Source organism: Moschus berezovskii, chromosome 4 (assembly GCF_049115385.1).
Source record: "Moschus berezovskii isolate FMDL1 chromosome 4, NW_MosBer_1.0, whole genome shotgun sequence".
Classification (NCBI taxonomy): Eukaryota; Metazoa; Chordata; class Mammalia; order Artiodactyla; family Moschidae; genus Moschus; species Moschus berezovskii.
This window is the reverse complement of record NC_142463.1, coordinates 1,992,631-2,006,271: the sequence shown is the minus strand read 5'-3', so window position 1 is coordinate 2,006,271 and position 13,641 is coordinate 1,992,631. Positions and strand designations below refer to the sequence as shown.

The 13,641-nt window shown below is 60.9% G+C and overlaps 1 protein-coding gene across 7 annotated transcripts in view; it reads right to left on the bottom strand.

Annotated features, from left to right (window-relative positions):
* The window catches only part of HDAC4 (histone deacetylase 4), a 288,194-nt gene that overhangs the window by 183,478 nt on the left and 91,075 nt on the right, over nucleotides 1-13,641 (bottom strand). The window contains exon 1 of one of the 7 annotated variants that reach the window (XM_055401687.2): nucleotides 10,672-11,098. The exons of 2 other annotated variants lie outside the window; for them this stretch is intronic. Coding sequence is in view for 4 of the 5 variants with exons in the window: in XM_055401681.2 (XP_055257656.2) it covers nucleotides 2,613-2,760 (148 nt within the window). In the remaining variant the exon portion in view is untranslated. Of the gene's footprint in view, nucleotides 1-2,612; nucleotides 3,286-10,671; nucleotides 11,099-13,641 lie in introns of those variants that run through there. 4 more of the 7 variants (XM_055401681.2, XM_055401682.2, XM_055401683.2 and 1 more) reach the window with 4 other exon arrangements.

Here is a 13,641-nt window from a genome sequence, read left to right as displayed (position 1 = left end):
ACTGCTTTTTTTGTTTTTTTTTTGGACTGAGCATTATCTGATAATTTCTGACTCTCTTTCTTGAACAACAGTCATTAAATCAGAAACCTAGGCAGGACTCCCCGACCACCCGGGGACAGTGGACTCCGTGCTGGTCACACACTGGACCCTGCGGACCAGCTCTGTGGGGCTGAGGGGGGCCCACGGGTTCGGGCTCTACCTGAGCAGAGGGGGCTGGCGGACACGTTTAGAAAACTCTGGATTGATGGTGAAAACTGCTCTTCAGGCCTGTATGAATCAGACGGTCTTGGAACTATTTGCTCTAATTTTCCTTGACATTCAACATTTGATTATTCTTGCCAAAGAAATGACACAGTGATCTCAATGGCTTCCAAAAGATGTTCCTTGGGGTGCAGGAAAAAAAATAACAAAACGTTCATTTCTGTTTATTTTCCTATTTTAAAAAAGGAATTCGTTTTATGCTACTTAATATAAAGGCTGGGCTGTGCTGTCACCTCGGGGGAGGCCCCCCCAGGGCAGGAACATCCGACGGCCCTGTAAGCCCGGGTCCCCTCCCGGCCTGGACCCACTCTGGCCCGGGTCCCCTCCCGGCCTGCTCCCCGACCCAGCCAGGCTCTTAGCTCTGCAGAATGAGTGGCCAGGCGACATCGACACTTCCCACTTCCCAAGGGGGTGCGCACTTTCCCCAGAACGGGGGCCAGGGGCACCCAGACTCCACGGATGCAGGGTCTGCTCAGAGGACGGGCCTCGGAAGAGGGACCCCCGCCTTCTCAGGGGTGGTGCCTGGCAGCCCTGCCCTTCGGGAAGCCACAAACCAGCCTGCCTGACGCCGTGAGCTCAGCACAGGTGCTCGGGGACCAGGCTCGGGGTGGGCACCGCATTCTGTGCTCAGCCTGCAGAGAGGGGAGCACTGGGCCTTTGCGTGTGTGTCTGGTGCGCTGAGCGCGTGGCTTTAGATACGGGGCAGCCCAGGGCAGAGACAGAGGCTCCCAGCCGAGGTTCAGACCAGCGGTCAGTCTCTGTGACCGCAAGCCTGTGTCCACAGCTCCTCTACCCAGAGGACAGCATGTCCGCAGGAGCCCTCTCGACTGGTCCAGCCTCATGAGCTGATGAAGCTCCGTGGGGAGCAGGCCACGCCAGCATCCTCCAGGACCGTCCCACAGAAACCACGCTGCCTGTGGAGATGCCAGCCACTGCAGCTCCAGGCCTCCCTGCTCAGGCCCACAGGACTTGCAAGGCCAGGCCTGCTCAGGCCGCCTGACCTCAGACACCAAGAGAGACTTTCAGAAGGCTGCGTTCACCCCCCAGAATCCTGGAGCAAACTGAAACCCAGCGAGTGACAGCTCATTCCCAATGCAGCTGGGTTGAAGGTCTCCTAACCACGGGGCGGCTGCCCCCATCATGCCCACTGCCTCTGTGCATGCGTCTGCCCACAGCACCATGGGCACGAGAAGATGCCCAGGATGGACAGAGGTTGAGGGAAACAGAAGGGAGGCCCACGCGGCCCGGGCGTGCAAGTCTGCGGAGGCCAGCACAGGTGAATGCACACACAGCACAGCCTCAGGGTCGAAAGAAACTGCCAAAGACTAAACCGCGAACCAGAAACACCAAACCAAACTCTGCTCACCAAATGCCAGGAGGGCAGTGAGCTCGGGGCGCCGCAGGGTGAGGGCGGGACATCCGCAAGCAGCCAGGCCGGGACTGCGGCCAGGCTCCGGGACTGGGTTTGGCTGGCCCCTGGGCGAGCGATGGCTGGCAGCCCACCCGGGCATCACGAGGGAGCGGGCGGACGCTTCCAGAACCTGACTCACAGCCGGAACCACAAACACCGCGGCCCTCGCCTCTCAGGGGGACGCTGGGGCTCTTCAGCTCAAGGGTGCACACCCTACACCAGGGCTCAGGTCCCTCTGTCACCATCGTCATTCAAGCGGGCGAGTCCCCGGGCGGGACGCACTTTGCGGGAGATTCCTCCCTTATCGTCACAGCTGTCCTCCTGCTAAACTTTGCTTCATCTAAATGCCAGCAGGCAGCCCAGCCCTCGGCGACACAGACGGACATCTGACCACGTCCACAAGCCCCGAAACCACAGCCCAGCTCAGGTACCCAGAGTCCAACGATGCACACATCAACACACTTCACCTGCAGGGGCTGGGACATGCACCGCACAGGAACACTGCTTTAGACCCATTTTCACGCAACTACTGCGGCTCTCTCATAACTTAACCGGGTCATACAGTGGACAACATTATTCCCTTAAGTACATACGATTGGGAAAACCCCCTCCTTTGTCACGTATTTAAAAGATGGGATTGGCTGGCAGCCTGCCATCAGAGAAGAGTCCCCACAATCAACACACCGACGGTCCGGTCTCTTTTCCTGTAGGAAGGGCGGCCGCGCCAAGCACAGTCGCTTCCGACAGAGGCCTCACACACAGCGCAAAGGGCTGGACGTGACCTCGGTGCCTTAAGGAACTCTGTGCGCGGCCCGGGTGCACGCAGATGCTCCAGCGTCAGCAACGAGGGGCGGCAGGTGGGACTGGGGCCTCTGGCCACACGCGCACAGAGGGACACCCGCACCCACGCCTCACAGGCTGGTGGCCAGCGGTCACTTACAGGCCGAGGAACTGCCGACCGTCCACACAGCCACAGCAGACACCACCCCGCGCGCGTGAGAAGGGCCCCGGCTGGGCCCGTGAAGAGGGTCTGTCTCTGCTGGCCGTGGCTCCTGCAGGTTCACTGGCTCCCGCCCGAGAAGGCCCATTTGGACGCCGTGTGCCTGCGTGTCCGGCGTCCCGCCCTGCTCCCGCTGTAACCTGAGAGGGCCGCAGCAGCCGGGCCGGCCGGTGACAGGACACAGCTGAGACGGGGCAGCCAGGGGGGGCAGGTGCCGTGGCCCTAGGACTTCTCCCCGGTCCCAACAGCGAGCCCCGCTTCCGTCACACCGCTGGGGCCAGATGACCGCCCCCAGAACGGCGGGCGGCCCTCCAGGGGCTCAGGACGTCCCCTGCCCGCCCTCCTAACAGCCATGAGAAGGGGCTGCCCAGGCAGCTCCTGTCAAGGGCACCCCACTGTGGGGGCTCCCCTGGTGGTCCACGGGTTACGAGTGTGCACTCCCAGTGCACGGGGCACGTGTTCCGCCCCCGGTCAGGGAACGGGGTCCTGCCTGCCTCAGCTAAGACCCAGCGCGGCTGGATCATTTAAGGAGCGCCTCATTCCCACACAAGCCACCTGCTTTTCCATCCCCATCAAGAAACTCGAAAGGAGTCAGCGGGGTACTCTCCAATAGATGGAGAAAGCCCTAGGCCTGGAGCCCTGCTCACAGCTGGGGTGTGGGAGCCACGAGCCACCGGTGACAACTAACCCTGAAATCAATTAAAAGGAAAATGGAAACGTGGCTCCTCCGTTGCGCCGGCCAGACATAAGTGCTGGACGGCCAAGCGCGGCAGGCGGTCCGCACCGCGGAGCTGAGACCCTCCCCCGCCGTCACGCTGGTGGGCTGGCTCAGAGGTCGGGGGGCTGGCTCAGAGGCTCAGAGGTCGGGGGGGGGGGGGGGGGCTGGCTCAGAGGTCGGGGTGGGGGGGGGCGCCTCCTCACTAAGCGTCGCTCTCTCGGTGTCTCTCCTCTTCTTCCAGGCGAGGGAAAAGCCCTCTCAAGTAGACTCGACTCTGCTGCACACGTGCATTAATCTGACCGAGTTTGCCTGCCGACTGGGCGTGAGAACACCGAAGTGCAGCCAGCCCACCGGCGGCGCGCCGTCTCAGGGACCCTTCCGCACGGCCCACGCTGCCCGGTGGAGGGAGAAATAAGGCAGCCCAATCCTCACCCCGCCCGTCCACTCCGAGCCACTCCAGGACCAGCCCTCCCAGGCGAGGGCTCCCCTCCCCGCTCCGCCCCCCGGGCGTCCCCCCACCCAGGAGCACCCCTCCAGGGCCGCCCCGTCCCTTTCCTGCCCCCCGCAGGGCCAGACACCTGCACCTGAGCCTCTGGGGCGGGTACCCGCACCCCCACGGTGGTGGTGGGGGGCTGTCTCCATAGCCTGTAAACACCAGCCAGAGGCCCCCCGGTGAAAGCAGGCCCCCTCCCCGCGCCCGCATCCCAGCCACTGTCAGGAGCCACTGTGGGCTCCAGGGTGCGTCTGAGCCTGTGAGCTTCTCACTCCTGCAGGACGTCCCTCCCGCCTGTGTGTCCCCCCAGAGGGACTGTCCTCCTCCTGCTCCTCAAGTCCCCACAAGCAGGAGAGGCCATGCTGGGCTCTCCACACCGGCCCGCACGTCTGGGTCCTGCTGGCACTTCATCCATTTGCTTCTTTACAAAAAACGCTAGCGGGAGATGGAGCCATTGCTAAGGGGCTGCTGAGGGTGAGGCTGAGCTGAGCATCTGACCAGGGCTTGTCTGTCCTGCGGAGGCCAGCGTGATCACAGCGCCCGAGAGACAACACCCACTCTTCCCCAGGGGGGCCTGCCGCGAGTTTAGCACATGAAGGCTGGTGCCCGAGCTGGGCAACGAAGCCAGAGAGACGTGGGAGGGCACCCAGACGCCCGGACAGTAGGGGGGTCCCCACCTTTGTGTGGGGGACGCTGGTCAGTCCTGTCCCCCTGTGCTCAGCCCTGGCCTGGACTAAAGCAAAGACAGGTGTGCGGTGGTCTAAGGACTGGGCTCCCAGGAAGCCCTTAGGGCTCGACCACTTGAAGGAGCTCTTTCTTACTTTGTATCTACTCTAGCCTGTTTATTTTTGTCTTTCTGTATTGCCTGCTTAAAATTCCACTTCCTCTCCTCGAGACCTGTCCTCTGTAAAGGGAAATATTTCCCACTCTTTTGCAATCAACCCCAAACGTCTCTGGTGTGGCTCGCCCCAGTGTGGAGGCTGGCCCGTCCTGAGCACAGCGGACGAGCCTCAGGGGCCAGGTCTGCTTTTCTGTTTATCTTCCAGCTGTTTTGCTTTGTTCTCTTCTTGAAATCACTTGTCCTCATAGAGTTTTCACCTTTTTTTTTTTTTAAACTCACAGTTGAGAAAACCATCCCATTGAGCTGCTTCCACGATTCGCCCATCAAGTGAGAGTGTCCAGGCGGGCTGGAGCGCCGTCCGAGTGGAAAAACAGCTCATCTGTAAACTGCGCCCCGCAGCGACCAGAGGCCTTGCTCCTTATTCCTAAGGAAAGCCCTGGCCGCCAGGTGTCCTGCATGGACGTGGCCCTGTGCTCACTCAGTCTCCGGGAGGCCCCTGCCCTGGTGTTCCCAGCACAGTCCAGCACCAGGGCCTCGCTCCCTTCTGCACTGCATCCAAGGCCTGCCAGGTCCTCCCTGACCCGTCTCGCCTCGCCCCCTGCTTCGCTGAGCACCCATGAGGGCACAGCCTGGCACTGGGACCCAATGGCCTGCACCCCAGCCCGGCTGCCCCACCAGCGACCGCTGACCTCAGCCAGGTCTACCTGAGCGGTTCCCAGGCGTGAAGCACAGCTCAGGATGGACAGGGAGCACAGCACAAGATGGACGGGAAGCACAGCCCAAGACGGGGAACGCAGCAGCTGGAGCTGGGGAGGCTCTTGCTCCACGCGGCGGGAGCCCACAGGCCCAGCCCCTGGAGCAGGATTCTTCTTAGCGCCGACGAGGCTCACACGCGCTAAGCCATGTAAACTAGTGGTGAGAATGAAGTGACACTGGATGGCGGCCTGGTGTCACTTTCATTATTAACAATCTGAAAAAGCAGATTAACGCACCAGGCCTGGCTTAACTCTCTCAGGGCTCCCGCGAGGCTCAGATGAACACACAGGAGAACATCCTAAACGCTCAGTGTGAATTAACTGCCCAAGTCCTCTAAGCGCCCTGCCCCGTCCAGAGGCTGTTTTAAAAGAGAAGCTGGCCCAGGAGCGTTTTCCCCTTGCCAGGCCCCCGTGCCGAGGCCCCTGGAGTCAGGAGCCCCAGGGCTGCTCCCCATGTCCATGGACACCGACAGCGGGGTAACTGTTTTCTAAACTGTTGGATGAGGATTAGGAAGGACAGTGAGAGCCTCTACCCTCAGCGGAACAGTATTCCACATGGGATCCTCTAAGTTAGCAAAAAACAAACAAAAAAAGCCCTATAAAAATGCAAATGACTTCAAGCAAAGGGCATTTGGAGCTGCTGGCTGGGGACATGTAGAGGGTAGGACCTGGCCTGCAGGGCCTGGTCTTAACAAGACCTGCCTGTGGGGCAAACACACCCACTGCCTCGAGGGCACATGCTGAGGGCAGTTAGGGTTCCTTCCTTCAAGGGCAGACAACGCACACGTGCGTGCTCAGTCCCTCAGTTCTGTCTAACTCTTTGCAACCCCATGGACTGCAGCCTTCCAGGTTCTCTGTCCGTGGGCTTCTCCAGGCAATACTCCAATACTGGCGTGTGTCGCCATGCCCTTCTCCAGGGGACCATCCCGACCCAGGAATCGAACCCTCGTCTCTTACGTCTCTCGCACTGGCCAGGGGGTTCTTCACTAGCGATAAATCCATCTAAATGGCATAAATGGAGTAGCGTTCAAGACTGCTTCTGCATGTTCTCTAACCGTAAGGACAACAGCCTAGTGGTCAGTGCTCACACCCGCTGCAGGGGGTAGGTTTCTCAAGGTGAGGGCAGACACGTGGGCAGGCAATGCAGGAGTCGGGCTATCTTTGTCTATAACACTTTCGGCATGAACTGTTTTCAAAAAGGTATTCCAAGATGAATTCCAGAAGTTTACAGATTTGTAGGCAGAGTAAATAAAAACTCTGTTTGGCTTTCAATAGTATTCAAATTATTGCACATGTGCAACTTCACTTCGTTTAGTTATTAAACTGCAGCCATCCCTAGACCAATGGGGCTCTCAGGACAGTCAAGGCAGGGTCTTTCCAGTAGTCACGTATGGATGTGAGAGCTGGTGCTTTCAAACTGTGCAGCTGGAGAAGACTCTTGAGAGTCCCTTGGACTGCAAGGAGATCCAACCAGTCCATCCTAAAGGGAATCAGTCCTGAATACTCATTGGAAGGACTGTTGCTGAAGGTGAAGCTCCAGTACTTTGGTCACCTGATGTGAAGAGCTGACTCATGGAAAAGACCCTGATGCTGGGAAAGATTGAAGGCAGGAGGAGACGGGGACGACAGAGGATGAGATGGTTGGATGGCATCACCGACTCAATGGACGTGAGTTTGAGCGAGCTCCAGGAGTTGGTGATGGACAGGGAGGCCTGGCGTGCTGCAGTCCACAGGGTCACAAAGAGTTGGACATACCTTAGCAACTGAACAATGATAGACCAATGGAACAATCAAGGCTGTATTTTGAGTGTAAATATATACACACATACACACTTGAGTTTGTACAGGTAAATCTTCAGCAAACACTCTTCCACCTCCCTTTATCTGGAGATTTTTGGGGACACAGTGGTCAGTGCCCTCACAGGCCATGAAACAGGACAGCAGCAGGCTGAGCCTTCGGGCAGCCGGGACGTAGAAGCACCCATATGAATGGACACCTGTGGGTAAACTCAATCGATGGTGATCCCCACAGCAGGGATTATTCCCGGTACCCTGGGCGGTCTGGCCTAATGTCTAAGTATGGAAACGATGCTCTGGGGACTCAAGACCTAAGATTTTGGCAGACCAGTCAGTCTTGCCCCGAGAAACGGAGGAGCAGTGTGGGGTCGCAGGCATCCCCGCTCTCCCCCAGGAAGTCACTCTTCTGAACACATCCCTGGTCTCCACTTGTTTTCCTCTCGTTTCCCACCCCTTCATGCACTGTGCTTAGGCTTGGAGTGACTCCCAGGGTCCACTGTCGGATGTGAGCCGTCGACCTGGGCCCCGAGGTCAGTGGTGATGACCCAGGAGCCGACTTCCACGATGGGAGCCAGGACCTGAGAGGTGACCTGGCCAGGCTGTTCGCCCGCTGAGCGTCACCACCAAGGCCCGACAGCCTCCCTGACCCCTGCTCCAAGCCCGTGGGCTCCTTCCTGAGTGAAGACACGTCTGGGCTCCACACTAGGGCTAACGCTGCAGAGGCAGCTCTGAACACACCCCAGCTTCACAGCCTTCATGACTGCACGTGAAACGCACGTTGGAAAACACACTCTTCACTTCAAACAAGCCACGGGACGTCTGCTCGGAGTCAGGGTGGGGCCCTTGCCCCACGAGCCCCCAGGGGCCCAGCTGACAGCAAGACAGCGGGACCGAGGCTGCCGGACCCAGCAGAGCCTGGCCCCAGCGCCCGTCCGGTTCTGCGCGGTGAGCTGGGTGGGGGGCAGTGAAAGACAAGGCAGGACCTCCCTGCACCGGATGACGACTGATGACCCAGCCTGTGTCCCACCGAGCCCTGTGCAGGCAGGAGCTGCTCGCAGGGAGAAGCTTCTGGAAAGGACCTGAGATGCACCAGATGTTACGAGCCTGGCGTGAACATGCAGCAGCAGGGCTGCAGGCCACAGGGCTGGGGGCGGCCCGTCCGGGGCCTCCAGTCCACGCACCAGGATCAACAGTGCAGGGCAGCCTCCACGACCAAGCGGTCAACTGTCCTTTTCCAAGCCAGGCCCCTGCAGGCTCTGCTTTCTTCCAGCCTCAGGTGCCCAGCAGGGTCTGGAAATCTGACACCAAGGAGGAGAAGGGCCCTGGGCGCACAGCCCAGGTCCTGGATCAGGCGCCATGCCCTGGCTAAACCCAGGACCCTCAGGGGAGCAGGGCTATTTCTGGGAACATGAAGAATGGGTCACATTTAGAAACAAAACACCACCGATCCTGAGATCCAGACAGCAGTGGCCTCCCAGGGCTGCGCAGTGGCCACCGCTGGGACCCAGGCGAGGGTCCCGGGAGCGCGGAGGGCCGCACAGGGAGACCCCGGGAGCCGGGCAGAAGGACGCGTCCGCCCACCACCTGGCAGGCCCCACTCATCTACAGAACGCAGGCTCCACGGCACCAGCACCACCTGCAATTCTAAACATGCTTTTCTACCGTCAAGGGCAACGCCTGCTCGAGAGAATGGTTTCAGACGTTCTCCTTACTGAAAGCATTTCCTAATGACTGCATCTGGCCTGCCAAACACTGCCGGTGAGTTTTTCCAAGCTCTCTTTTAGAACACGCAAAATGGAATAAAGATGTCCCACTGTCTCACATCCTCCCTGCTGCACACAATATTCCACAGTATCCCACCCGTCAGCACCAGGACTCCTGCCCTCATTTCTGACGTTCACAGGGGCCCAGCGCACAGGCCCAGCAGCAGATGCCCAGTGAGGCCCCTTGTCCACCCGGACGCAAGTGACCGTACCACATCCAGGCCCTGCCCGGGCAGGACCCCACCATGGGACAGCCTGGGCCTCCGTTTCCTCATCTGTGAAATGGAGTCCTAAAAGCACAGATCCCCCTTGACTTACCACGGGGTTACGTCCCGATTAAGTTGAGAATACGGTCAGTCAAACATGCTCTTAACACTGTGACCTCCTGACCATCACAGCCTAGCCTCCTACCTTAAAGGTGCTCAGAACACTGACGTCAGCCTACAGTCAGGCAAAGGCGTCAAACACAAAGCCCGCTTTACAGTAAGATGCCGACTCTCTCACGTGAAGCACTGAACACTGAGACTGAAAATCAGAATGGCGGTCAGTGTATCGGTTGCTTCCCCAGGATCACGGGGCTGACGGGGGCGCTGCACTGCCCAGCGTCACAAGAGGGGGTCAGACCCACCGCTGAACCGGAAAAGAGCAAAAGCCAGCATTCAAAGCACCGTTTCTATTGACCTCAAAGGACTCTCATGCCATCGTCAAGGCGAATCTCCTATGTCGGGGACCACCTGCACCTTCTTTTGTAGAAGTGGCTCTGAGGACTGTGTGACGAGCTCTTTAACACCCTGAGCGCGCCCCAGCACCCAGAAAGCACTCCACGCGCAGGCGGTCACTTTATATACACGAGATTGAGGACCCTAGGGGAATCCGTACTCAGAACTAGGAGCCCCCGTCCCTCTGTGGCTCTGCGGGATAGGCCCTGGACACAGGAGAACGCTGTGACCTGAGCAGTTCCCAGCCGGGGTTTTCCTACTGAGAAGGCAACACTTCCGCGAGCTTTTCAAGCAGGCTGGGCGTGAAGCTCACAGCCAAGAACCCAGGCCCATTTCCAGAAGGGTCTCCACAGAGAGTCCGGAACCCATGGACCACTGGAGGATCAACTTCCGGAAAATAACAGTCACGGGCATCTTCTCATTTGTTAGACGAGGATGACAAACTACCATCTGTGGCCGCCTGTCATTTCCTGGAGGAGGCGATACGTCTGTGGGCAAGGTGAGTTCATTTATCACATTTCACAGAGGCAGAGACCTGCACCCCGGGTGCCGGCCAGGCAGAGGTGCTCAGCGAGGCCTCCAGGAGGGGCCTGGCCCAGCAGGAGGCTGCCCTGAGCCACCCAGAGTGGCCCCCCCAAGTCCTTCCGCCAGCTGCCAGCAGCCCCCACCTGACCCCGCCAGGCGCTCCAGCCGTGCCCCAGGCCCACATCCTGCTGTCTTGGCCCAGGTGGAGCCCCCCCGGCACGCGAGGCTGGTGGGCCAGCACGGAGCCTGCTCACCCCTCGCTGGCCTCACCGTCCGAGCGGACCCTCGGGAGCGAGTCATGGGTCTCCCAGGACCGCGAGTGCTACACCGCACGGGGGAAGCCCCGCACAGTTTCCGATAGAGAGAGGCCCACACATCTGCTCCCTACCTCCCGCCAGGCCTCCGTCTCGGCTGGGCCCTCCGGAGCCAGGCCTCCCAGGGCACGGGGCTGGATCGCAGCAGAAACCCCGGTGGTGCCACCGCACTTGCAGGCGAGTGACTGCCGGCTCCGCCCCGACATCTGGTTTCTATTCATGCCCGTGTTGTCACATTACATAACAAGCAGATGAGACGCGGGGTCACCCCAGACTCAGGCTCAGGGCTCCTGGAGTTCAGCCGGAGCGCTGTTTACACGAGGGCCAGGGCCACCAGGCCAGGCTCAGTGCCAAGGCCACACAGCCCGCTGACACCCACACTGTGACCGAACCCTGCACAGCCCGCTGACACCCCAACCCCGGCCAATCCCTGCACAGCCCGGCTGACAACCCACATCCTGACTGAACCCCGCACAGCCCGCTGAAACCCCACACCCTGACCGAACCCCACACAGCCCGCTGACACCCCACACCCCGGCCGATCCCTGCACAGCCTGGCTGACACCCCACACCCCGAGTGAACTCCACACAGCCCGCTGACACCCCACACTGTGAATCCCGCACAGCCCACCGACACCCCACACCCCGGCTGATCCCTGCACAGTCCGGCTTACACCCCACATCCTGACCGAACCCCACACAGCCCGCTGACACCCCACACCCCGGCCGATCCCTGCACAGCCTGGCTGACACCCCACACCCCGAATGAACTCCACACAGCCCGCTGACACCCCACACCCCGGCCGATTCCCGCACAGCCCACTGACACCCCACACCCCGGCCGATCCCTGCACAGCCCGCTGACATCCCACACTGTGAATCCCGCACAGCCCACCGACACCCCACACCCCGGCTGATCCCTGCACAGTCCGGCTTACACCCCACATCCTGACCGAACCTCACACAGCCCGCTGACACCCCACACCCCGGCTGATCCCTGCATAGCCTGGCTGACACCCCACACCCCGAATGAAATCCACACAGCCGCTGACACCCCACACCCTTGCCGATCCCCGCACAGTCCAGCTGACACCCCACATCCCGGCTGATCCCTGCACAGCCCGGCTGACACCCCACACCCCGGACGATCCCTGCACATCCAGGCTGACTCCCCCACATCCTGACCGAACCCCACACAGCTTGCTGACACCCCACACCCTGACTGAACTCTGCACACCCTGGCTGACATCCCACACCCCTGACTGAACCCCACACCCTGACTGAACCCCGCACCCTGACTGAACCACACACACCATGGCTGACACGCCACATATCCAGCTAACCACCACACCACCTGCTCGCAGCTCTTGACTTCAGCCGAGCTCTGTTCCCAGTCTCTCCATCCACGTTCAAACAGGAGGGACGGAGGAGTCGCCTGAGGCCACACCTGGGACCAGGCCTCAGCCCCAGCGACTGGGAGGGGCGGCGGCCGGTGCCCTGGGGCGTGGAGGAGGGTGGAGCCGGGTCCTGGGGTGTGCGCACCCTGGAGGCCGTGGGGCTGGGGCTGGCTAAGAAAGTGTACGGCCCCGTGCCGCGGGAAGTGCACACCGTGATGCCTGGCGTGGGAGCTCCAGCAGCTGCCCCACTCCCAGCCCGGGTGGCCCTCTGCCACCCCCACCTGCCCGAGCACCAGGCCCGCTGGCCGAGGCAGCCCCTGGGCTTTGGGCAAACAGAGCCCAACCACACGGCGACGCGCCAGGCACCCAAGGGGACACAAGGTGACCACTGTGCGGTTCAGGGCCACCCCCGGTCGCGGGGCGGACGCTCTGCTCGCGGGAGTTTAAGCTTTCTTCTGAGCAGCACGCACCAGGGGCAAGGCCAGCCTGATTGGTAGAAAACCCGAACGGCCAGTGGATCTGGGGGCCAGGGGCTGGGGGCCGGCTCAGGGGTAAGCCTCAGGGCTCCGTGCGTTTCCATCTCCCCGGCTGGTCCAGGCTCCACGGCCAGCACGGGGCCGACAGAACCTCAGCACTCACTCTCCTCCTGCAGCGTGGACGGGGAAGGGACACTCCAAGAGGGACACTCCACAGGCTGCGGGTGCAGGTTGGCACTGACTGGGGGCCTGGGGCTGGCTGAGGAGACGCCCTGAGCCCTGTGGGAGGCACAGGCTGAATGTCACCGCAGGGCTGGCTCTCTGACCCACTTGCTCCCTGCTCCTGTGCAGCTGTGTCTGAGAGCCCTGGATGGGGCTAGCTGGCCCGAGCCGGTGGCAGGCAGGCCTCAGGGAGGGGTGCCTGCTGCACTCCTGGCGTCTGACCTCCGGCTTCACTCCCTGCCGGCTGCGTCTCACCAGGAGGCTGAGCCTGGGCACAGCGACCAGGTGGGCCTCGGGGCAAAGGCGACAGACAGTCGCTGTTCTCCACCCCATGCGTCACTCAAACAGCCCGAGGGAGAGTGAACCCCCGTCAGGTCACACGGCAAACCTGCCCACAGTCTTCTCTGCAACAGACCTCAACGGTGTTCACCCACAGTTAAAAAAATCACGCAGGCACGCGATACTGACTGGTGCATTATGTCTCTACCGGTTCAGGAAGAGTACATTCTCTTTTGCAAAGAAAAAACCAGAATCTCCCAGAAAGGGTGCCCAGCAGCCCAAGCCTGATGGCCTCCGCGGGATGCCGTGCACACCCGGGCGCCGGGACGCCCAGGCTGGCGCTCAGCAGCCTCTGCGGCACATGAGTAAGGACAGCTGCAGCCAGCGGCTCACGGGCTCTGCCCGCGTCGCAGCGTCTGGCACGGGCCCACCCGGCGGCGCGCGTCACAGGCCGCACAGAGGGCAGGGCGGGGTGTCCTCGCGCCAGCTGTCCCTGTCCACTGACAAGCGGGACATCTGACATCTGGGAACATCCGGGAAATGCAAGGCCCAAGTGTTACCGGCAAGTTGAAAGTGAGACTCCAGAAATGTATGACACTTGAGAGCAGAGGGCCAGTGTGATCACTGCTCAAGAAAAGGGCAAAGGGGACCCGGCGGGAGAGGACAGCCC